At 33.1% G+C, this 26724-nt stretch overlaps 2 protein-coding genes across 6 annotated transcripts in view; both read left to right on the plus strand.

The window, feature by feature from the left end:
* The window catches only part of LOC111709704 (uncharacterized), a 34111-nt gene extending 25291 nt beyond the window's left edge, over window positions 1–8820 (plus strand). For 4 of the 5 annotated variants that reach the window (XM_023483576.1, XM_023483578.1, XM_023483577.1 and 1 more), the window contains 10 exons: window positions 2047–2139; window positions 2195–2287; window positions 3099–3143; window positions 3826–3915; window positions 4517–4599; window positions 5445–5525; window positions 7029–7104; window positions 7317–7439; window positions 7910–7955; window positions 8734–8820. In XM_023483576.1, the coding sequence (XP_023339344.1) occupies window positions 2047–2139; window positions 2195–2287; window positions 3099–3143; window positions 3826–3915; window positions 4517–4599; window positions 5445–5525; window positions 7029–7104; window positions 7317–7439; window positions 7910–7955; window positions 8734–8817 (814 nt within the window). In that variant the 3' untranslated portion in view covers window positions 8818–8820. The remainder of the gene's footprint in view (window positions 1–2046; window positions 2140–2194; window positions 2288–3098; window positions 3144–3825; window positions 3916–4516; window positions 4600–5444; window positions 5526–7028; window positions 7105–7316; window positions 7440–7909; window positions 7956–8733) is intronic. The other variant, XM_023483579.1, reaches the window with a different exon arrangement.
* A 2866-nt stretch (window positions 8821–11686) lies between these two features.
* LOC111709702 (epidermal growth factor receptor) overlaps window positions 11687–26724 on the plus strand; it is a 61473-nt gene continuing 46435 nt past the window's right edge. Inside the window, exon 1 of the mRNA XM_023483572.1 lies at window positions 11687–11803. Coding sequence (XP_023339340.1) covers window positions 11725–11803 — 79 coding nt within the window. The 5' untranslated portion in view covers window positions 11687–11724. The remainder of the gene's footprint in view (window positions 11804–26724) is intronic.

The raw sequence follows: 26724 nt of genomic DNA on the forward strand, positions 1-26724 counted from the left end.
AAGAACTGTATTTGAACTAATTATTGTATGTGGGCGGATATATGTATATGTTTAAAACTGTATTTGAACTAATTATTGTATGTGGGCTGATATATCTATATGTTTAGAACTGTATTTGAACTAATTATTGTATTTGGGCTGATATATCTATATGTTTAGAACTGTATTTGAACTAATTATTGTATGTGGGCTGATATATGTATATGTTTATAACTGTATTTGAGCTGATTATTGTATGCGGGCTGATATATCTTTATGTTTAGAACTGTATTTGAGCTGATTATTGTATGCGGGCTGATATATCTATATGTTTAGAGCTGTATTTGAACTGATTATTGTATGCGGGCTGATATATCTATATGTGTAGAGCTGTATTTGAACTAATTATTGTATGTGGGCTGATATATCTATATTTTTAGAACTGTATTTGAACTGATTATTGTATGTGGGCTGATATATCTATATGTTTAGAACTGTATTTGAACTGATTATTGTATGCGGGCTGATATATCTATATGTTTAGAGCTGTATTTGAACTAATTATTGTATGTGGGCTGATATATCTATATGTTTAGAACTGTATTTGAACTAATTATTGTATGTGGGCTGATATATGTATATGTTTATAACTGTATTTGAGCTGATTATTGTATGCGGGCTGATATATCTATATGTTTATAACTGTATTTGAGCTGATTATTGTATGCGGGCTGATATATCTATATGTTAAGAACTGTATTTGAACTAATTATTGTATGTGGTCTGATATATCTATATGTTTAGAACTGTATTTGAACTGATTATTGTATGCGGGCTGATATATCTATATCTGGATCACCGTGACATTCCTGGGTTGCTCCATCCGTTCTTCGACTGCTTTGTTCACGATACAAAGTTTGAATGCGTCATTCCTAACTCAAAGTAAGAATTTTATCTTAACAACACTTGTCGGCCTTTATATCAATATCGACTCTTTATCGATAATGCTTCGATTTTGAAATTGCAAGTTGGCATGCAAAGAAAGAGAAGATGTTAATTGACAACCTATATTTGTTAACAAGTATTTTTTGGTCTCTGCTGTTTGACAAGTTGGTTGAAATCAAAATTAAAATAGGAAGTCGTTTTTATTTTATTGATATATTTGACGGCGACTGTAATATTATTCTACAGTTTCTTCGTGTAACTTTTACAGCTCTTCAGATTACCAGCCAGACCTTTCATTCAATAATCAATATTGTAGAAGATATTGTCGTTTTTCTAGGCATAATTCTGATAATTACTTTATGTTTTCTTGCAGTAGCAAGAGCTTTTTATAGTAAACCCTCAATTAAAAATGATCAGCTTCCAAAATTAAAAGCATCGATGTCTAATTCATACTTGACCTGACTACAAGCTTTGAAGAGTGCCGTTGTGAATCGGGCATTGGTATCTTAGAATGAAGAGTTACTTGAAATTACCCTTTGCAGATACTTTAAAGTGACCAGTTCTAACTGGCTAAGACGGAAATGACGACGTGTATAATGATCTAAATGCTAAATTTGATCCTTCTTTTCTTTGAAGTCCTTGAAAGGCTGGTGAACTTTTGCTTGTACAAGGAAAATGGTTAAAATTGCAGGGAATCTGGAATTTAAGATAAATTTTGATATAAACCGCTTGCAGTCGTCTTTAAAGTTAGTTAAGGGGAAACCTGTAACAATGTATTCAATTACTAATTTATTCTCAAACTAAATACAGGGTGTTCCACGAAACATGACAGCTGCTGAATATTTTGAAATGTCTTTTTCCATAATTTGTTAAGTTGTTTGATATCAAAGAGAATAATAATAAACATTATATGACAGATTATCAAAGTAAATTCGATCCCAGATTAAGATATATTGGAGTAAAAGATATTTCTACCGAACTAAACTGCAAAAAGTCTTTATATCTAATCCAGTATTTGGAAGACGACATTCTTAACTATTCATCAATTGTCATGTTTGGCTAACTTAAATTAACTGAGGTAAAGCTTATTTTTTGGATTTTAAAATGTTTTTTGTTACATAGATTTTTCTTCCTGACCTTTTGGCTTGCTGTTCTCAGTTTGTTTGGATATGCAGGCTGTACTGCCTTTAACCTGGCTTGGCTTCTCTGTCCAAGGTATTGAGTTGAAAATGTTTTTAAATGTCGTCTTCTACAATGTTCTAATTTCTAGGATGAATAAACTGAGATGTCTATTGCTTGGGTGTAAACGTAGGAAGCAAACATTGTCTAGTAATAATGGTTCAAGCAGCTTATACCAGACAAGGTACAGTGGGAACTAGAACAAAACTGCAACGATTGTCGTCCTTCGTTTTTTCTTTTAATTACGAAATATCAGAGATTAATTAGCACGTGACAATTTGAAAGAATGATAAAACTAGAAGTGAAGTTTAATAAAATAAACTTCTCCGCTAAAAACGTTTTTTAGAGGATACCGAACCAATTCTAGAGTTATAGGAACTTTTTTATTGTTAATCCCGTTGTTGTAGTCTGAAAGATTAAGTCAATCCTTAATCATCATCCGAAACACGTTCAATCAAGCAGTATCAGCAGTAGCCACAAGAGATCTGTAAATACAAGTCAGCTGTTTAATTTTTCGGGGATTTAGAGTTTAGGCAATCAATGTTTTTAAATTAAAAGTTTTAAGGGTCTCAAGTTTAGACGGTGTAATTAAACAACAGTTCCTACCTCAGAACTTCTTCTCAATCTAAGTAATCTATGATGATTACTAAAGACACTATGCAGTGGTAGACGATTATATCAATATAATGAAAACGACTTTTGATTTTTATCAACCTGTGAAACAGCGTGGATACGCATAAACATAGTAGTCAAGAGAAGCTGTCAATTATAAAAGCTACTCTTTGATTACTTGTAAACTTGTAGTTTGGCTTGTTAACAATCAAAACTTAAATAAAAAAGTTTTATTCACTGTATTGATATAATTGCCTACCATTGTATTTTGGTGACCAATGTTACTGTTTGATTACTGTTAAGCCTGTCTATCTAATTAATCTATGGACACATAAATATGTTCTAGATAATTATTCTATGGATACATAATAAATATGTTCTAGATATTCTATTGTTGGAGAGGAGAGTGTACCAGTACTATCAGACAGGTTTTACCTCCATCTTCATCTTAAATAGAACTAGCTTGGCCTGGAAACTAAATTTTCCCCATAAAAGTTAACCCACTTCACTTGGAACTTATAAACCAGACTTTATATGCATAGAAAGCATGTCGCATAGTTCACTCTTGTCTATGTCGAGTCCATGTAGCGGAATATCCAATCAGGGTAAAGTCATGTGTTTGCATGTCTATTCTGAACCAATAGAAATTGAATGGCGGTATAACATCTATCTCTGTATTTATCTAGCTTATTATCCAATTAGAGATAAATTCTTATTGCGACGCTATGCACTAAATGGAAATATTTTTGTTTACTGAAACTAAAACTATTTTGAGTTTTAGAGTTATTTAAAAATGATTTGACAAAGAAAGAAACAAGTTTCCGAGGAATAGAATCCGTGCAATCTTCTCTGAACTGTCTTACTTCTTTTACGGGTAAAACTGTATTACTGTAAACTGTTTTACTGGTTTATTTTTTACTTTTGGTTCAAAACGTTTTTATCAAAAACAAAATGTGGACGTTTCCGAACTTTAAACACATAATTTAGACGATTTTTAAACATGACACAAACATTCACATTTCTGCTGTACAATAATAATATATTTTCGCATTTTTCTTTGACAAATTTTAAACTTTCCTGATAAATAAATTAACATATTCTGCAATCTAGGCTGGAGATGTATTTTGACAAGAAAAGTCGAGATTTCAGTCTTCTTATGGATTTATTGGCAGAATCTAGTGGTATTGTTCAGTCTCTTAGGTTAGTATATAATTGGCCGAATTTATTCTAATAAAAAATTAAACTTCATCATGAAAAGAATTTATATAGAGTGACGTCCATTTATAGAGTGGCAAATCCGATTCAAAACAGTACCCTTCAGAGCTTTGTTTGGTCACGAATGAATAAGCTTTCAATGTTTCTTTTTTTGAAATGCTTTCATGAAACAAAGGAGGAAATTGTTAGAAGTAACACTTTTCAAGCTAAACGTTCACTAAAAATTGTTCACTAGGAGAGACACAACTCAGCTTTAAAGTAGTTTGTACATTCCCATTTCTCTTATACGGTGGTAGGCGATTTTATCAATATAATGAAGACGACTTTCGATTTCAATTTTGATTTAAATCAAGCATTTTAACACCATGAATACACAAAAACATGGAAACAAAAAGAAGCTGTCAATTGAAAAAGCTGCGATTTTATTTCCTTATAATTTATATTCGAAAAACGCTTGTTAACAATTACAACTTTAATAATAAATTTGTCTTCATTGTATTGATACAATTGCCTACCAACGTAGTTTAAATGTCGTCTTCCTATTCCAATATTTTATGGGTCTTACTGTATATACCTAATTATGAAGGATACTCTGCCTGTTTGACCGACAGTTCCAGAAGATGTGGGACCCGACCAGTATCCAGATACTAGAACAAACAGATTATCTGGGTGAGAAATAGATTATCTGTCTAATAAATAGAGTATCTGTCTAATAAGCAGATTATCTGTCTAATAAACAGATTATCTGTCTAATAAACAGATTATCTGGATAAGAAACAGATTATCTGGGTGAAAAAACAGATTATCTGGGTAAAAACAGATTATCTGGTTAATAAAGAGATTATCTGGATAAGAAACAGATTATCTGGTCAAGAAACAGACTATCTGGTTAAGAAACAGATTTTCTGGTTAATAAACAGATTATCTGGGTAATAAAAAGATTATCTGGATAAGAAACAGATTATCTGGATATAAAGCAGATTAGTTGGGTAAGAAACAGATTATCTGGATACCAAGCAGATTAGTTGGGTAAGAAACAGATTACAAAACCTGATTATTTGGGTAAGAAGCAGATTATATCTGGGTCCGGTAAGAAACAAATTATCTGGGTAAAAAAAAACAGATTACTTACGTAAAAACATATTATCTGGGTATGAAACAGGTTATCTGGGTAAGAAACAGGTTATCTGGGTAATTAACATATTATAACTGGGTAAGTAACATATTTTCTGGGAAAGAACATAATATCTGGGAAAGTAGCATGTTATCTGGGAAAGAACAGTTAATCTGGGTAATAAACAGACTATCTAGGTAATAAACAGATTATCTGGGTAAGAAACAGATTATCTGGTTAATATACAGATTATCACACACTTCCTATAATATTTTTTTTCAAAGAAGAGCCAAAGTTTATTATTATTTTTTTACAGGATTATCTAAACAAGAGAATTTAAAGACAAACCATGTATTTTGGAAATTTTATTTTATTTCATTGAATTTCATATTATTGTCAGGCAGTGGGGATGAGAAGACGACATCTATTAACGTATCATGGAGTGACTGCCATTTTGCAGACTACGCCAAGAAGAAGTTGGGTAAGTAAATTTTACAGAAATTGGATCCAATGGTGAGAAGGGTGGAGGCATCTAAAACTCTCTGGCCAGCCATGTCGACTAAAAGGCGGAAGTGGCGAAGAAAATCAGCTCCCAGAATAGGAACAGTGACTGGAGCTAGTTGGAAACTCCATTCATAAGAGGTGGAGCCAAATCTTAGTGGGATTAATCTTTCTCCATTACACGATACATGGGAACCATCAGCTGTCTGGAGGCGTAGCTTGGGGAATTTTGGCGGGGGCCCATGGTGAGGGAAAATAGAGACGGAGGCTCCAGAGTCCACCAGGAATCTTCTGGAGGTTAGATCATCTTGAAGGTAAATAAGGTTCCCGGCAGGTAGAGCATTCAGTTTCTCCTGCCGGACATCCCGTTTCCCGGAAACAAACATGGAGACCTGCACTTCTGAGCTTTGTTTCCGTATTTATCATGATAGAAACAAAGCTCCCCTTGTGTGTGAGTGTTGAATGAAGAGGGATTCATCTGAGAGTTGTCTGACTGTCGTCTTTGTTGCTGCCTGCCAAGCACATGTCGTCGCTGAGGGTTTGAGTGTTGGTTCCTAGGACGTTCACATCCTCCATCCTGACATCATCCTCGAGGTTGGTGCAGCTGTTCACCGCTCCTGTCCTGTCCTGCCATAGCTCATCAGCTTCGTTGGCTACTTCTCGAGGGTCCTTGTCCATGCTCTTCAGTAGGAAAACCCTAATTTCGTGAGGAAGGCGACGCAGGAAAAGACTTTTAAAAATAAAATCAGGGGTGTAACCATCTGGCATTAAAGAAAGCATGTTGTTCATCAGGTTAGAGGGACGCTCATCAGGAGAGAATGGGAGTGCCATGATGGACTCAAACCTCTGATAGTCCGTCATTGAATAATGTTTAAGGACTCGAGTTTTAAGTGTTTCATAAGGGGTGCCAGGGGGGGGGGTCCTCAAGAGATCGTAAAATTGTCTAGACATTTCCTGAGAGAAAGCCTGAATAACATAGTAGTACTTTGTAATACTGGCTGTTATTCCCTTGGTAATGAATTGACCCTCAGTCTCCAGGCTGAAAACAAACTGCTGGGCAGCGAGAAACCAGGAGAACTGAAATAAATAAAGTCGAACCAAACAGGGACCCTACTATATAGCTCCGTATGAAAAATACAGGGACGGTGATGGGTATAATTTCAGGTTTGTAGGTGAATAGTGGCTGCGTGAAAATTTCAACGTCGGGGTTACCACTGTAAAGGTTGGAAACTAGATCTACTCAAGAGAGAGAACACTGGATGTCTAAATATATATTTGCGTACAATGTGTATAGTAAAGTACAAAGAGGAAGTTGACAGGAACTGGTCAACTTCCACGTAAACATAAACAGGGATAAATATGATAAATATATATGAATAAACTGGTCCTCCACAGTTTTTTCTTTTCTCTCTCTTTATTGAAAACAATTTAATAAAAAATTCCTTTTTTTAATGAAATAAAAAATCCAAATTGATATTTCCAGGAAATAAAGTGTTGGAGTACACTGTTGAAATTCAGCCAGAAACAGAAGCTTCAATTAAATCTTTTCATTATTACAGGTCAATTATATTCAAAAATATTAGAATATTATTTCACGGAATCTTTGCCATGAAGAGCCCAGTTTTTCATGGTAATTTTGGACATTTTTTGAAATTTTCTAAGAAAATTTAATCAAAATTTTATTTTTATTTTTAGAAGCATAAAATCCTGACTTTTTATGTTTATTAATATTACTAAAAAAGTTTCAAAATGTTAAGTTTTAATGTTTTAGACTAGAGAGTTTGGTTGGCCAAATTGGTTTACTACAGAACCCTCTAGAAGACGACCACATTGATATAAAAACCGGTTTTCAAAATGGCAAACACACAAACGGAATGGATAAGCATACAGAAAGGTAAAAAATGTTAGATACCAATACTGTCTATCAACAAACCAGCTTTTTATAAAGAAATGAGAATTTCTTGGTTGTAGAACTAGGTAAGAGTAGTTAAACTACTTTAGCTGACTTTCCCAAGTAAGAACAAATAAATTATAACGACGACCTCTTGACTGTTGTTTCAAAAAGTTAAGTTGAAGAATATTTTAATTTATTGTTTTTGTCAAGTTTTAAACACAGCACAGGGTTACCCTCAAAGGATGAGTTTTTAATGACGACCTAAAATTCTTGAAATACATCAACCATTTTAAATGATTTTGACAAAAAATTTAAGTTTCCGGCTGAAGGGAACTTTTTATATAGTTTAATTTTGTTTTTAAACGTTAAATTAATATGATTTCGAAATCAAGCATTTTATTCATGTGTTTTTTACGATTGACGATTGACGAATATTCCATGTCCCATATTAAAAAAGTAATGTTTTTTAGATTCCAAAAATACAGTACAAGATTTGACGGATTAGTTGTAACCCAGGTAAGAGAATTGCTTAGTTTTTTCCTTTTCCTTTCCTTTCCTTTTCCTTTCCTTTTCCTTTCCTTTTCCTTTCCTTCTCCTTTCCTTTTCCTTTCCTTTTCCTTTCCTTTTCCTTTCTTTTTCCTTTCCTTTTCCTTTCCTTTTCCTTTCTTTTTCCTTTCCTTTTCCTTTCCTTTTCCTTTTCCTTTTCCTTTCCTTTTCCTTTCCTTTCCTTTTCCTTTCCTTTTCATTTCCTTTTTCTTTCCTTTTTCTTTCCTTTTCCTTTCTTTTTCCTTTCCTTTTCCTTTCCTTTTCCTTTTCTTTCCTTTTCCTATCCTTTCCTTTTCCTTTGATTTATATTTTTTATATTTTTTTAGAATTGGGGGGAAATATTCCTACAACCTCTATTTTTGAAGGTTTATATATTATATAAACATTTTTCATTCATGATTAAAGGGAGTGTAGACATGGTTTAAAAGCCACCCTCCATTTATACAAAGATGACACACAGTCTTCGTCATATATATCAATACAATGCAGACGACTTTTGATTTTAATTTTGATTTCTACCAAGCTTTCAAACAGCGATACAATACAAATAAACATGGTAGTAAAGAGAAGCTGTCAATTAACAGCTTCTCTTTGCTTACATGTAATTTGTAAAAAGCTTGTTATAAACCAAAACTTAGTTAGATAAGTCGTCTTCATAGATAAGTCGTCTTCATTGTAATGAAAGAAATCAACATTTAAACTCCAGTTATCAAATATTATGTTAGTTTCTTTTAAAAAGCACGTTTAGGATGAAAAATATTCTCTAAAAGTCCTGAAATCTTCAACATTATTGGACGGGAAAGGTAAAGGTTACCGTCAGGGGCTTATATAAGAATTTTCGTGCGGAAAATGATAAGTTTTTCGAGTACTAAGGGTTTATTTTGGNACAGTAAGCCACACGTCTAGTACCCTCCAGCTAGCCACACTTCCAGTAAACTCATACTTGCTTACACTTCCAGTGACCTCCAGCTAGCCACATCTCCAGTAGCCTCCAGCTAGCCACTCCTCCAGTACCTTCCAGCTAGCCACACCTCCAGTAGCCTCCAGCTACTTCTTGACAAAGACAATCTCGACTTCGCCGCTCTTCCATGTTTTTCGGGAAACCCTGAATAATAAATTTATAAGAATAGAAATATTCATTTGCATGAACATAGATGGCTGGATATTCAGAAACTGTATAATATGAACTATGGTACCAGTGTGAATCTGAAAGTTCAATACCCTAAAGCTGTATGTAAGGAAGCACATTTTAGTATTTATCCTGACTGTTTGAAGTTTAGTAAACCTTGTCCATAATCCCAGGACAAATATATATATGTAAATATTGTCCATGCTATTCAAAAAAGAATTTTTAAAGAATTTTGTTTTGTATACAGTAATAATCAAAAAACTCTGAAATGTGAAACCGACTTTTATACTCAAATGACTTTAAATAGTCCAACGGACATGAGGCATAGCGATTGTGTAGTGTAAACAATACCTATTTCACTTAATAAGTGATTTAATAACTTAGTAGTAAATCTATTTTCTTTGTATAACAACATTAAGTGCACTTTAATTAAAACATTAATCGCACTAAAGTATTTCTATAATGTAGTCTTCCAATTCCATTGTTTTCTGGTTATCATTGTACATAATATTTTTTGTGTGTAAAAAGAGATTAAAAATCTTCGTACTAAAACATTAAAACACGTTTCATAGAGATTTTTTCATTTTTATATTAAATTTGTTTTTCAATAATAAAAACAAACCAAAAAGAAGGTTAAAATTTCCTTATTTATTTTTATGTTTTATTTCAGAGGATATTTTCAAATATCTATATATAATCTCCTCTAATAATAATTACTCTCTAAAGTTGTCTTCCTTGCAAATCATTAAACAAAGAATATTGATACTTAATTTTTAACGAAAATAAACATCGGCAAGTGCTTTTTCGGTGAGATTTTACACGGCTGGCAAAACATTGAATAAACTGTTTATATTGACACATAATATATGAATTAAAAATGATATTGAAGATTTACATGAAATTTCGGGAACACTCCCTTGCCGTATCTTTAGAGCTTTGTTTATTTACAGAACTAAGTAAAACATATATTATAATCTTAAGTAAAGATTAAAACTCTGTTTTTAACGGTTATACTGAATATTAAATCTGTAAAAAGATTATCTGCTCTTTTGTTTTTCTCATTTTTTTGGATAAAAATAGAAAGAAGTATAATGTGGGCATTAAGTAAAACCGGTGTGTATTTACGACGTAAAATTTATAATAATTTATAATAATTCTTAATTCAATAAATGACTTGGGGGGGGGGGGGAGGTAGGTAGGGGGGTTTGGTAAAAGTACAATTTTATTATGTCGACTTTATACTTATAGTATTTAAAGGGAGTGTTCGTCAAACATATAAAGAATTGGCTAAATCAGAATTCAATCCGGAATGGATTGCTACTAGTTTTTTTGCAATATGCAATAGTAAAAATGAAAGGATCAATTTAAAATTATTTGCAGTAATACCATTCGGGGGAAGTTAGTTCAAACTAATACTTAACAGCGTATTTATTTTTAAATCCAAGCCGAGTTGAACAAAACTACACCATTCATATATTAAAAACAAGGCTTTTAGGGGGCTTCGCGCCCCCTTTCCTGTAAATTATTTTAGCTTATAACCGTTGCTCTGAAAGTCTTTTAAATTTTGGCGGATTTCTCTTTTCGAATTGTCGCATTTTCAAAAAAATGTCAACTATTTTTTAGGAATTGCTTTTCCAATTTTGATGTTACATAAACCTTCCCTGGGGTCATGTGAGTTCCCACACAAAATTTGGGCCTAATCAGTTCAGCTGTTATGACGTTTATTGGATACTTAATAGACAGACAGACAGACAAGCTACGTATTTAGATGGATAAGTAAAACTATATATTGAAACAAGAAATGTCAACTTGAAACTAATAATAAGGTATTAGAATTAGTTTTTGATGATACTTGATTTCACTTTCGACATATCTCTATTTTGAAACAATTGCCGCTTTTCAGCCCATGTTGCATTTTGGAACATATCCTGCTTTTGAGACAATTACTCGAGTAAATTTTCAAGAATTTACGCACGTGCGTAACAAATCAATCTTTTTTAAGAAGGTCAAATATAAACAAAATAAAAAAATAAAAACTTTCTTTTCTTTTATGATGAAAAAAAAATGCTTACGGCATTGAAAACCCAAAATATCAATATTATTTTATCTTACAATATAGATTCAACTAGAAATGCTGGAAATTTGTGCCCAAAGTAAAATTTGTAGCAATTGATTTTGAATTAAACTCTAATTTAGACAATACCCCATTTCATTTTTCACGAACACTCCCTTTGAGAAATTCTTATCTTTTATAATGCACTGGATATAATGTATATTTACGCAAAGCTTTTATTGTCTACTAGTAGTTATAGTCTACATGTACACTGTACATTGTATACACAAGACACAGTCTATTTTACCGCATTTTTACAATTCTAATCATTGGTGGATTTTGTGATTTTGTTACTTGTAGATGTTAGTCAGTGATTTCCTTCGATTTGTGATGTGAAATGGTATAAGAATGGAATTTCACAAAAATATTTGCTGTAAAAGAACAGTGAAAAAGTAAATTTTTGACAAAAAATACATTTTAAGGATATGTTCAATAAAAATGTGATTGATATTGTTGATATTCATCTATCATTAAAATAAACAAATAGCCAATAAAAAATGTTGAAGATGTTAGTTGTTCTAATATTTTTTACACTTTGGGGTGTAGGAGAGCCCAACATTGAGCTTCTGAAAAAAGGTAATTAAACATTTTGTACTTGTTCAGTTCAAAAAACATATTAAAGAGACTGATTTCATATGACCTTCCATTTACAAAGTGGCATGTCCTATTTACAACAATTCCATTCAACGCTTTGCAGCTGATTTAGAATGATTGAGCTTGATATCCTTGATCTCGCATATATTTGTAGCAAATTTGCAACGAAATTGGTCTTATGCACACTGAACTAAGCTAGTGGGGTAGGTAAAATACGCCTATGATAGGCCGGGTACTGTAAAAAGTCTGTCCGCGCCCCATCAAAGTTAAAACCGAGCCTGCATAGGATAGGGTCGATCTGGTACGTGTCACAAAGGCCAGCACAAAGGTTAGTCCGGTTCGAATTTGAATTGACTCTAGTCCACTGTGCATGTGATTTATCTTTGAAAAATTGGTTTTGTTCAGTTATTGTGTCGTTATAAAGGTGACTTGCTCCAGAAACTATGGAGAACATTTTGTAAATTTAACACTTTTCAAGTTGGAAAACAGACAATATTATCAACATTATAGATCAGACATGGTTTAAATAATACCGTTGTGGCTGCAGGAAAGGCCCTTTACAAATGGCCAGGTCAATTGAAATTACAATTGTAAGGTATTTTTTTCTATAATTAAAAGGTGAAGAACCCGGCGTTGCCCGTGGAAAAAAATTGGAAATTTTTTTTTAAATTTCTTTTTAGACTGTGTCAACCCCCCGACTACCCATGAATTTTAGCCCATTCGGTCTAGCCGTTTGGCCGGTCAGAAGGAACATATATTTGAATGTCCTGTTTTATAATATATAGATTTATCATAAAAGTTCTTTATAGACTAATCTATTTAGCTGTCTATTTTTCTATCTATATATCTGTATATCTATCTATCTATCTATCTATCTATCTATCTATCTATCTATCTATCTATCTATCTATCTATCTATCTATCTATCTATCTATCTATCTATCAAAGACATGTTAATCCTTTGAGCCTTGTAACTCTATCCTATCCTAACACAGAACGAGAAGTGGACTCCCCCCCCCCCCTGTATAGTCCTGTGCCCAGGGGGGGGGGGGAGTGTGACTGTGATGGAAGGGGAACGGAGGAGGGAGGGGCAGGGCAAGATGATCTATTATTACCAGATTTTTAGTTTCCGGTTTCTTTCATCCCCTCCCCCTTTTTTACCTCCTCCCCCCCCTTGTAATCCTTTAATATTATATCCTCTTATCCTCTTCAACAATATGATGTAATTAATTTATATAATTGCTCACAGGTATTTTAGATTTTAACTTTTTCGTATTTTCCTTCATTTTAGAATTTAAAATATTGTCTTTCTATTATTTGATAATTCTATTATTAGCCGGGCGCCATTTTTCCCGGTTTCCTGAGTTCATAGAATACCAATGTACTAATTTCCCTAGTTTTCTAAGCCATGGGTAACCACTGAGCCAGGATCCCTGGGTTCCCAAGACCACGGCTACCCAGTAAGCCAGGATCCTTGGTTTCCTAAATCCATTGCTATCCACTAAGCTAGGATCCCTGGTTTCCAAAGTCCATGGCTAACCACTAAGCTAGGATCCCTGGGTTCCCAATTCCATGGCTACCCAGTAAGCCAAGATCCTTGGTTTCCTAAGTCCATGACTAACCACTAAACTGTGATCCCTGGTTTCCTAAGCCCATTGCTAACCACTAAGCTAAGATCCCTGGTTTCCTAAGTCCATGGCTAACCACTGATCCAGGATCCCTGGTTTCCTAAGTCCATTGCTGACCAGTAAGCTAAGATCCCTGGTTTCCTAAGTTTATGGCTAACCACTAAGATAAGATCCCTGGTTTCTTAAGTCCATGGCTAACCACTAAGCTAAGATCCCTGGTTTCTTAAGTCCATTGCTAACCACTAAGCTAAGATCCCTGGTTTCTTAAGTCCATTGCTAACCACTAAGCTAGGATCCCTGGTTTCCTAAGTTCATGGCTAACCACTAAGATAAGATCCCTGGTTTCATAAGCCCATTGCTAACCACTAAGCTAGGATCCCTGGTTTCCTAAGTTCATGGCTAACCACTAAGCTAGGATCCCTGGTTTCCTAAGTTCATGGCTAACCACTAAGCTAGGATCCCTGGTTTCCTAAGTTCATGGCTGACCACTAAGCTAGGATCCCTGGTTTCCTAAGTCCATTGCTAACCACTAAGCTAGGATCCCTGGTTTCCTAAGTTCATGGCTAACCACTAGGCAAGGATCCCTGGTTTCTTAAGTTCATGGCTAACCACTAAGCTAGGATCCCTGGTTTCCTAAGTTCATGGCTAACCACAAAGCTAAGATCCCTGGTTTCTTAAGTCCATGGCTAACCACTAAGCTAAGATCCCTGGTTTCCTAAGTCCATGGCTAACCACTAAGCTAGGATCCCTGGTTTCCTAGGTCCATGGCTAACCACTATGCTAAGATCTCTGGTTTCCTAAGCCCATGGCTAACCACTAAGCCAGGTTGCCAAGTTTCTCATGCTTTGCTTTCTTCCCACGGAAATGCATTAAAAGATATATCGTACACTCTATATCAGTGTGAATAGTAATACGCAAAAATTCATTTTTATACCAATTAAGTAAATATGTAAACTTATAATATAAGTTATTTTTTCATCGATTCACCAATTTATATTCCCAAAAATATAAATTTTGCGCTGGCATAAGTTTTTTATTTATTTTTAGATTATTATCATAAACATTTAAACCAATGAAATTAACATTGGCAAACAGTTTAATTTTCACCTTTTAAATTTTTTATTTTGAATAGCTAACAAAATGTGAAATTTCCATTGATTTCAAAATTAAATTCAAATTAGAACTTAACTTGTCAGCAAAATAAATAATACTTTTTTAATATGTTTAATGTGCACGCACCGTAACAATACATATTTGTAAGCATTACATATTTGTAAACATTACATATTTGTAAACAATACATATTTGTAAACATTACATATTTGTAAACATTACATATTTGTAAACATTACGTATTTGTAAGCATTACATATTTGTAAACATTACATATTTATAAACATTACATATTTGTAAACAATACATATTTGTAAGCATTACATATTTGTTTAACATTACATATTTGTAAACATTACATATTTGTAAACATTACATATTTGTAAGCATTACATATTTGTAAACATTAAATATTTGTAAACATTACATATTTGTAAACATTTGTTGTCGTATAGCAGCAAGATTCTCAATAATGAACAGATAAACAACTGGATAACCCTCAAATCAAAACCGATAACAAAGAAAACTCTTTATTTCCTGAAAAAAATGATATAAATAATAACATATGAATTATTACAATGAATTTTTATAATGGAAAGATTCTTACGATCTAATAAGCGATATTGGAGGGTTAAATCGTCGGACAGTCCTATAAGACGTTTTTTTAAACTTCTGAAAAGAATGACAATTAATTATTAACGAAAGTCACTAATTCTTTATGTGAAAATATTCTTTGTTTAACTTTTGAAAATGGATGGATTCACAATGCTTTAAGTTGTTTACACTCCGATGGGAGAACAAAGGACCGGAGCCGCTTAAAATTATTTGGTTTGGACTTTAGTGTCTCCGAGAGACACGTGCATATTACGAAAATAAAACATTTATTATTTATTCAGAAAAATCTATATCTTTAACTTCTATATATAAATTTGGCTTGTCTGTCTGTGTGTTCGTTTGTTTGTTTGTATCCAAAAAACGAAAAAGCGGCTGAACCGATCGGGCCCAAATTTTGTGTGGGACCTCATGTGACCCCAGGAAAGGTTTATGAATGATCAAAATTTTAAAAATTTGTGTTTAAAATTTTTTTATTCTTGTAAAATTTTGAAAATGCGCGAAAATTTTTTATAAAAATCCGCAAACTTTTTTGTTTTTGCTTTATTCTGTAAAAAGAGAAGATGCTCACAGTTAAAGCCACAATTAAAAGTTTAAATAGAAGATGGGCGCGAAGCGCCCTAAAAGCCTAGTTTTTATAAAATTCAGAATCAGTATACGTTTATGTACCACATATGAGAGGAACATGAAGAAGAAATTTAAACAATCTTATTTATATTTGATGTTGTTTTATTAGTAGCTTACTTAACTTTGTACATTGCAAGAAGGGAATCTACATAATAAAAATGTTTCTAAAAACTATCCGATCTTTTTTTTAACGACGTGGACACAAAGAAAAACGAAACGATCGGTTTAGAAAGGATTGTTGTTTTTAATTAAAAAAAACGGATTAGTCGGTATTTAGTTTGAACTTGAAGTCGGAAACCCTGTTGATCAGAAAAAAATTAAGTCAGAAAACACGTAGATCATTTTCCACGACATGAAAATATTTAGAATGTGATGTCATAAACCTCAAATTCAGGATATATTTGTTTAAACAATCATTTTTAGTAAAGCGAAAGCGAAGGTAAGTTAGTTTTGATAAATCAAAAACGAAACGAGGAAACGAGGAAAGGTCGTTTTTTTTATAGTTTTGAACCATTTTTCTTATGTTCATAGATTGCTTCCGATGTAAACAGTTCCTCCTTAGTCAAATCATACAATATATAACTAGCCATGAAGGGCCCGGCGTTGCCCGTGGAAAAAAAGAAACAAAATTTAATCCCATTCGGTCCAGCCGTTTGGTTGGCAATTGGGTACAATATATACGAATGTCTTGTTTTATTATATAGATAGATCATTATGTGACCTTATTCCAGACAGAAATCCTAATAAAAATGATTTAAAATCTTGGTCTTTTGTTATAAAATCTGTGTTTTTGACTTTTTATACGTCACCCCCCCCCCCCCCCCCCCCCCCCCCCCCCGCCAAGCTTCAAAAGTAAGGTTTACCTTGTTATAAAGCGGGAAGATTAAGAACCCTTCACATCTTGATATTCTAGATTTTGTCTGATTTTAAGATAATATTTGTTTTTAAATAACTTAAGAATATTATTTTCAAAAAAAATTGAAAAGTGCACTTTACAGCTCAAATTGCATTTTAACATTTTAACAAATTAAAAGGAACTCATGTAATAAAAATAAAAAACAAAAAACTTAAATGGACTATAGATTGATCCTTTATTTAAAAAAAGCGGCATGTCCAATTCACAACCCCTTTAAACATCTATGTATCCGAGAAACGATAAAGCAGACTTCATCGTTTCTCTATCTTCGCACGTTTTCAATTTCGACAAAATCCTTCATTTTCGTTACAGCATATATTCGCAAGTAACTTTTATAAAGAAACCAGAATATAAAATAATAAAGTTTCAGATAGAAAAATGAAGATATCTCAATCAACGGGTTTTCACGTTGTGAATCGGACATGTAACTCTATAAGTGGAGGGTGGCTTGAAATACGTAGACAGTCCCTTTAATGGTGTTAATTTCACTTTAAATTAGATAAAGAAATTGAACTTTAAAATTCACTGAGATAAAAACACTTACGAGAAATAGACATTAATTAATTAACTTTAAATATTTTCGCAACAAATAAATTCAAATATATGTTGGTCTTTGTTTTAGGCCGATAAAACTTTTGTATACTCATGCCCCTAAATAATGATTATCTTTAAGTTGTACTGATTGACCCTGAACAAACAATTATTTGCAAAAACGTCATCTTTTGTCCCAGCTTTGTGTTTCTGGATTCCAGCTTTGTAATCTGTGTCCCTTTTTAGTAATCTGTGTAAACAATGTCCTATTTATGTGAAATCCGTATTCAAGCGTTGAAATTTGTGTCCTATAAGCTGTGTGAACTGTGTCCCAGCTGTCTTATCTGTGTCCCAGCTGTGTTTTCCGTGTCTCAGCATTGCTATCCGTGTATCCGCTGTGTAATCTGTGTTATCTGTATCCCATCTGTGTAATCTGTGTCTCCTAGTAATAATCATACTGAAGGTTGAGATAAAACACATTTTATTGGTTTAGTGATTTATTGATTTGTAGAAAATTGAAGGAATACCACATTTCATTCATTTCCAGTTATAAATCACCATAAGCTTAATTTCTCTTTAGTACATATATATTGGAATTAAGAACTTCTGGACCTCCGGTGATCATACAAGTTATGTTATGTTAAGATAGATAGATAGTCACGAGTTGTTTTGCAGAAGGAGGGGCCCCGGCTCCGAGATATCCCTGGCATAATTAATCACCATGTATCTTTTGGAACATAAACTACATTGTTAATTGTAAAGGTTTGCACCAACAGGTTGCAAAGATAAAGGGGTTAGAAAATTGTGATTGTGGCAAAAACTCAATTCTTTTAGGACAGTCAACAAGTCCAGAATCCTAAAATTTTTAAAATAAATACATCATAATTAACATGTGTACACATTGTGGAGAGCTGCAGAAAGAGGGCTTCTAGATATAAGTTTCAGAAAATCAACGAAGACTTCTAAATTAATGTTTCATAATATTAAATAGCACTTAAGTATAAGTTTTGAAGGTTCACAAATTCATCAAATAGATTCTAGTACAATAGATGGCAACGTAGAATTTGTATGCACTCTCAGTAGACAGTACAGTTGTATTCTGTCGTCACAAGTGTCAATTCAGTTTTTGTGTCCGACAAAATTATTATCAATAATTGTGATAATTTTAGAATAAAGTGCTTTTCTTACAGTAAAATAAGTGCAATTTTATGTATTCTTTAGTTTCTGTTTTTACACTTTTTATTTAATCTTGGAAAACATGTCAACTAATGTGAGACAATTTCTTTTTCCTTGTTATATTTGACACTTGTGACGTTGTGTATAATTGGTTCATTTCTCTGTTGCCACCTATTGTACTTGATAAATTATTTGGGATTGATATATAGAGACAGGTTGTTAGGCTTCTGTACCTAAAATTGTACAATGTATAAAGGTGTATAATTGTCACAAAATGCAGTCTTTTCGAGAATCCATCTTAATTACAGAAAACGCACTGTACTTTTCCTAAGCCAGGTCTATTCAACGCTAGATTCTATTCAACGTAACTAACTATCTATTAAAACATAGGTTACAGGTTAAATAAGGTGACCGATGTAGCTAGGACATATATATGTTTATTTACAACGTTATTGAACGATTATGTAAATCCTTTATTTGGTTACAAGATTCGGAGATATGCATAAAATGATGATAATAGTTATTAGAAGGAATATAGATGAGGTATCAGGTTTCCCTAATATAGTACTTATTCATTATACATAGTATTATGATAGAAGATCACATCTAAGAAATACCAAGACTTTTATGAAGAGATGTAATACTAAGGGATGTGAGATGTTCAATTATCAACACTATAACCGTTACAAGTTTTGTCAGATCTTTCATGAATGAGGTATTCATGTTTTTAATGTTGAAAAATAATTTTTTCTAATAGCGATAATAGTGATTTGCAGACTTAAAAGGTACTGAATCGAGCTTGCCCCTCTTTATGGGGGGGGGGGAGGGGTTAAAGCGAAAGTCCATCTCACATCGTTCATTTTAAATTTTTTGTATATAATGTTAATAATTACTTATTGGATTTTAAATTTTTTGTTTTTTTCCTTTTATTACGGGAAGGAAAAGAATAATGCGTGAAAATATGTCTGTAAGAAAATCATTATTAAAACAAGGAAAATTGTATTTCAAAGGCATTTATTCGGAGAGGGGGGGGGAGGGGCTTTTTCTATTATTNGAATTTGATGGTACCATTGTGAATCGTGAATTTGATGGTACTGTCGTGAATCGTGAATTTGATGGTACCGTCGTGAATCGTGAATTTGATTGTACCGTCGTGAATCGGGAATTTGATTGTACCGTCGTGAATCGGGAATTTGATGGTACCATTGTGAATCGTGAATTTGATGGTACCGTCGTGAATCGTGAATTTGATGGTACCGTCGTGAATCGGGAATTGTCATCTTTGCATGGAAGGTCACTTGAAGTTCCTTAGATTGTAAACTAAAAAAATTTTTAGGGCCAATTATATTTTGCATTTTCCCAGTCCCATACGTGTTTATTGTTGAAAGCTCTATTGATGTTTTGTTTAAACAATATTACTTAGTGAGATATGACACTCTAATACTGGTCTACAAATATCGTCCATAATTGCCTCGTTAAGAAAGTGTTTCCAGGGCCTTTGAAGGTTTCAAATCAAACCCTTTAAATGATAAATAATTACTAAACTTCTTTAAAAATTTTGCACTAAGAAGTTGAAAAAAAAAACTTTTTTGCAAATGTGACAATCAAATATGTACACACTGTCACGCAAAAATCAAACCGCATTTTGCCAATTACTCCTTTTAAACTAGAAACAAGCGCTTTAAAAATTTGTAATGTATATGTCTAGGGCTACTCAAAAGTATTAGTAAGTTGGTGATGTAATAAACTTTAAGTCGAGGCTGTGGAAAAATTTGATGAATAACTTTCAGAGTTGTCTAGAGATCTCAAAGTAGTTCTTACATATTTTAATTTATCTGGAGCAATGTTTGAAATAAAGTTCCGTCATAAGCTCTAATTAGTTTTATATGCACTCCACAGCTCGTAGTTTTAAATGCACTTCACAGTTCATTAAAGTGGATGGAGAAGCACATTTATACATATCACATTAATCAATACCGCGGTGAAGGGGGGATGCAGTTTTTCTCAAAGGGTAATATTAAGTCTTAATAATGCATTGCTGAATTTTATTATCGAAAACCTTACAATAACAGTCAACAGGTTGGGTTAGCATTAACAACAAATTATATAATGTGATATCCTTTTAAAGAAAGATTTTCAGATGAATAATAGCATAAGAGATTTTCTAAATGATATATGTAACCTAATAGCAAATAAAGAGAAAAATAGATTATAAAATAGAAAGATAGATAGATAGATAATATAGATTACCAACAATAAAAAGTCGGATTGCCGGAAATTTACATTCCCATGATGCTCTTCTAATTACACCCCTTTCCAGGGGGTCTACAGCATATTACAGAAATTACCGATCTTATCATTTATCAATCTGAGGACGAAGATTTTGAATGAGAATGTGATTATCTATAACAACGCCTGAACCTGGTATCTACAGCGGAAACTTTTGATTTGAAGTGATTTAATGCTTAATCCTGCACGTTGCTTCACTGCTTCACTAGATATAATTAGCTGTTAGATTTTCTGTTAGAGGAATTAACTTAATCCGTCAACCCGTGAAAGAAACGGATTAATGCTTTCTGAAAAGATTAAGTTCCGACGTCTGGCCTGTTAATATTTTCTTTTTACTCTGTTTAATGTTTTATTCTTCTGATATCTCTGTTTCCCTTTCTCATAAAATAATTAAAAGAATCCCGTCTGGTTGAGGTTGTATTATAATCTTCTTGTTTATTGATGGGTTCGGAGTAAAGCGTCCGACCTAGGTTAGGTGGGATATGGATATCAATCCGAACCTAGGAGTAAATATATAAATCAGAAATTGTACAAAGAGAAGATATTAATTTATCGTTTAATTGAATATAATTTGCAAGAATGTATTTTTTCACACAACGGAACTGCACATATTTGTCTCAAACTCTAATTTTCTTATCCCTATTTTCGGATCCTATAACTTAACGACTTTTTTTCATTTAAAACTATGAACTATGTAAGATAAAAAAGACAAAGTTTAAAATATTAAAGGTTTACACAATAAATTTTGTAAAGATATATGGATTATTTAATTGGAGTTTGCTGCTTGTTCTCATTTACTTTACATTTAATAAAAGTTAATTCAAAGCATTGTCAATTTTACATTTTCAAAAATACTTCGAAACCTAAAGTTTTTAATATCTCTTAATCTTATATACTCTTAGAATCAAAGTTTAGCTCTGCACCAAGCCAGAATACCAATAAACATTTTTATATCAGTTTTGTTTTGAAAACAGTTTGCTTGCAGTATACTATTAATGCACCTGCATGGGCATCTTAGTTCTGGTTTATGTAACTTTAAGAATAAAATCATAACTTGTTTAAAATGTTAGATGAAAAATAAAAATAAAACATTTGTTAAAATCTAAAAATAATTTTATTTTGATTTTTTCAAAGATTGTTAAATATAACTTTTTGCGTATCTAGAATGATAATTTCATGTTTTATGTATTTCCTAGTAAAATCCGATCTTTGTCTCATGTGTTATGAATTTTTCTTCTAGTTCACTATTCACTTGAAAAGAAAAAGAACTTAGTATGCCCTGGCTACATTGAAATAAACTCTGTCTTTTCAACTAAAATATCTATAGGACCAAGTACTGCTGTTTAATGTATTGTGCATTGACATGTACAATACAGTACTGCTGTCTAATTTATTGTGCATTGACATGTACAATACAGTACTGCTGTCTCATGTATTGTAGCATATAGTTCTACTGTCTCATATATTGTGCATCTACCTGTACAATACAGTTTTTTGCCTCATGTATTCTGCATCCACCTGTACAATACAGTTTTACTGTCTCATGTATGTGCATCTATCTGTACAATACAGTTCTACTGTCTCATGTATTGTGCATCTACATGTACAATACAGTTCTACTATCTCATGTATTGTGCATCTACATGTAACAATACAATACAAAACTACTTCCGGTGAAGTTAGAATAAAGACAGCTGTTGAGTAGAACTGTAGAACTGTCAAACAGGAACTTAACGGGATTTCTCCAGAGACGTTTTATTATTCGTCCCAGCTGGAGATATCATCATTTCCGTCTTAATTCTTATAATTCGTCCCAGGAGATTTTTCATCCATCCTAACTCTTATGTTTCGTCCTACAGGTGTTATCTTTATATCCTTCCCATTTCTTATAATTAGTCCCAGGAGATTTTTCATCCGTCTTAACTCTCATGTTTTGTCCCAGCTGGAGATTTCATCATATCCGTCTTATTTATTATAATTAGTCCCAGGAGATTTTTTCATCCATCCTAACTCTTATGTTTCGTCCTACAGAAGCTATTTTGTTATTCGTTCCGCTCCTGAGTTATCTTTTTATCCGTCCCAACTTTTATTATTCTTTCTCCTGGAGATGTCTTTTATCCGTCCCAACTCTAATAATTCTTACTCCTGGAGATGCCTTTTTATCCGTCCCACTCTTATAATTCGTACACCTGGAGATATCTTTTCATTCGTCCCTGCACTCAAAAATAATTTTTATCTGTCCGTCTTCGTGGCCCTGGAGATATATTTTTCTCCGTCACAACTTTTATCATTCCTCCTCCTAAATACAACTTGTTATGCGTCTCAACTCTTATTTTTTATCTGTCCCATTTTTGTCCCACCTGAAGATATTTTTTCATTTGTCCTATTTTTTTATCTCAAATAAATTCTATATTTAGTTTCCCAGACTGGATATATCTGAGTGCTAGATTATATAGGTGGGTGGTGGGAGAATAACAGAGCTAATCACAGGAAGGGGTGAGAAGGGTGGGGGGACAGGATTATCGTGGTTTCGAGCAGGGCACGGGAAATGAAAGTTTGGGATCAGAGGTCTCTCTGCACAGTGGCTCAAAGTATTTCAAAATCTAGATCAGACTTTTTTAGATTTGGATTCTGATCAATAAAAACAAATCACGATTCTGGTCTTTACTCTGTTTTTTCTTCCAAAAAAAAAACTATATTTTCTTTTTCCAGTCTATCATTTAGTTTTGCTTCTTCGGGATCGGATTCTCCTTTTTTCGTCTCTTCATCTTTATTACCTCTCCTAATAAATGTTAGTCTGGGGATTTGATTTCGGGGGTCTTTTTAGATTTTATTCTTATTCTTATTCTTATTCTTATTCTTATTCTTATTCTTATTCTTATTCTTATTCTTATTCTTATTCTTATTCTTATTCTTATTCTTATTCGTATTCGTATTCGTATTCGTATTCTTATTCTTATTCTTATTCTTATTCATACAGCTGATTTTTAATCATTTAATTTCCTTCTGCTGAGCATGAAATGGGAACTCTTAAATAAATAAGATAAACTCATTCTCGCCTCACATGGACGATTTTTCATTGGTAAAAACTTTGGATTAAACCATGGAATGGGTCGGTTTATCCTTAAACAAGGATTAAAAGAGTTCTCATTCTGTTTATTTAAAATATTCAAGCAAAGTCCATATATACCTATATATAGATATATTTATATCTACGTTCTACAATCTGCTTGTATATATCTGTAAACTATGTTCTGGAAATAAGATCTCTGTGTAAGAGTAAACCTTGGAGTTGAACCTGGATCACTTGATCCATACCTCAACCCGTCCCAACCCTAAATATGTTCTCAACCGATCTTCCCACCTCTTCCATTCCTACATTCCCACCCATTTCCCATCCTAATATGCCTTCCCTTCCCTTTCCAATCATACCTTCTCACTCCTTTCTAATCCTATATTCCATCCCACCCCTTCCCCGTCCTAGATGTCTTCCCAACCCCTATCCTAAACAAACCTTGCTTGGAGTTTTGACCCCTTCCCTTATACCTTATCAGTATCTTTTCCTACTCACTTCACTTCGATTTTAAAAATTTGTTATCAATTTTGAACCTTTTTTCATAAAACTTTATCTTTCATGCCCCTTGTGTGTTTCTGTTAAATCTTTCCTACTGCTAACTTCATGCAATTGACCTTTCCTCTTTCCCATTCATTCTCCTCCTCTCTCTCCCCTCCTTTTACATTTACCCTCCCTCTAAACATCTCTAATTTAGCATAAATAATTCCAAGATTTACCCCCCATGCACCCCTAAAAAGTCCCTAGAGACTACTCTAGGGTTTATTAAAGGTGTTTTGTCTGTTATCCATCTAATGCACTCCACTAGACTAAAAAGTCCAAAAAGCTAGATTTAAAAAAAAAATCTTTTCATATAAACAGAAGTCGCAGACATATGACAGAAAGACAGACAAAATAAAGAAGAGAAATTAGACAGATGTTTATAGACTAGACGCTAGACACTCTTTAACACAGATTATGAGACACAAACAACTATCTATCTATCTCTGTATCAGCTGTCTATTCTCTCTCTAAACAACAAAGTTTAGTAAACAGGACATAGTTGTCAGCCCTCAGTATATTAGATGAAACCTACCGACAACCCTTCCCCTCCCATCATTTCAATTTCCCTCCCCTTCTTTACAAAACCCCCCTCATTCTGGTCTTTACTCTGTTTTTTCTTCCAAAAAAAAAACTATATTTTCTTTTTCCAGTCTATCATTTAGTTTTGCTTCTTCGGGATCGGATTCTCCTTTTTTCGTCTCTNGCCTCCCTTCTTCAATCCCTTCCACTGGCCTCCCTTCTTCAATCCCTTCCACTGGCCTCCCTTCTTCAATCCCTTCCACTGGCCTCCCTTCTTCAATCCCTTCCACTGGCCTCCCTTCTTCAATCCCTTCCACTGGCCTCCCTTCTTCAATCCCTTCCACTGGCCTCCCTTCTTCAATTCCTTCCACTGGCCTTCTTCTTCAATACCTTTTTACTAACTTTTCCTTTCGTCCAATTTCACTTGTTCAGCTATTTCAACCCTTGTTCTAACTTTCAAACATTCCTTTTTCAACATCCATGAATGTACTTTTTTCTATTCTATTCCTTCAACTTTTCATATTTTCAACCCCGTGTTCTTACTAAAGCTGGTCAAACGATTGAACCAAACGGCTGAAATTTTTTGAGATAACCCAAATGTTTATACACAAGGGTAACCTTGGCTAAAAAATAGATTATTTTTTTTCGAAATTGATTTTTTCTTTAAAATGCGATTTTTACCCCAACAAATTTTTTCTAATTCCACGGGCAACGCCGGGCACTTCAGCTATTTCCACATAATACTTTCTTAATTGTGTTTTGTTTCATTTATCAAAATAAAATATAAATACCCTCAATATATGTATAATCGGGAGTTTCGTTAAATGATACCCTTTTAAAGAAACGTGACCACAAACTCTGATTTGTTCATCCCAATTTCTTTGCAACCCAAAGTCGTAGACCTCTGATATTTCATACTAAGAATTTTATTAGATCAATTAGTATAAGTTTGAAATATCAAAGATTTACACCATTAGGTTGCAATGACATTGGGATTAGCAAATTTGAGTTTGTGGCAAAGAATCAATTCCTTTCCTGGTCTGAACGTGTATTTACTATAATACGCTGTTAATTAGAACCACGAGGTAATTAATGAATCAATAATTAGTTAATTACCGGTTAGTTGATCATTATCATACATTAAACATCAATTAAGATCATGTTACAGGTAGAGTTTAATCCTGGTTATCACGCAGCCAGCAATATCTGAAAGAAAATCGCCAAAAATCTAATTTTCTAATCCATAAATCCTTGCAACCTTGCAGAACTTTTTATAGTTCAATTTAAAAATTCTGAGATGAACTGGTCAACGTTCTATATCTAAAAGATGTAGAGATTCAAAAATTAGAGTTTGACTCAAATGTTTCTTTTAAGATTGTTAGGAAAATATTTGGCGGTTTATAGTACAGTGACCCCCTTTTTATGTTCAGATTTGAAAGTCCACTTCCCGTTTCCATGTATAGTGTCCCTTCTTTGTACCTTGCATAATGCTATAGTAGTGTATAGTAGTAGTTCACTATTTTACAGAAAATGTTCCAACAATGATCTAACGGTCTAAACTGCATTTATTTATTTTTCATGTAGATGTAACAAAAATGAAACTAACTAAAAGGTGTGGATACGTAATTTCCCTTTATTTTGACGAAGTAAATCAGTTCCTTTTCAATCCTTTTTCTAGGATTAAACTGCAGAAAAATGAAGAGTTTTATGAAAAACGTTTAACGGCCACTGTTTTGAATCCAGTGCGTAACTTTTTAATTGAGATTCGCTGATTAAATTTCGTTAATATACATTGAAAGTTAAAAATACATGAAATTTACGATTATGTTTATTATAGTGTTGAAAAGTAGATTGTATCGGGCGGTAGTAAAGTGCG

This window comes from Eurytemora carolleeae, unplaced genomic scaffold (assembly GCF_000591075.1).
Source record: "Eurytemora carolleeae unplaced genomic scaffold, Eaff_2.0 scaffold568, whole genome shotgun sequence".
Taxonomy (NCBI): Eukaryota; Metazoa; Arthropoda; class Copepoda; order Calanoida; family Temoridae; genus Eurytemora; species Eurytemora carolleeae.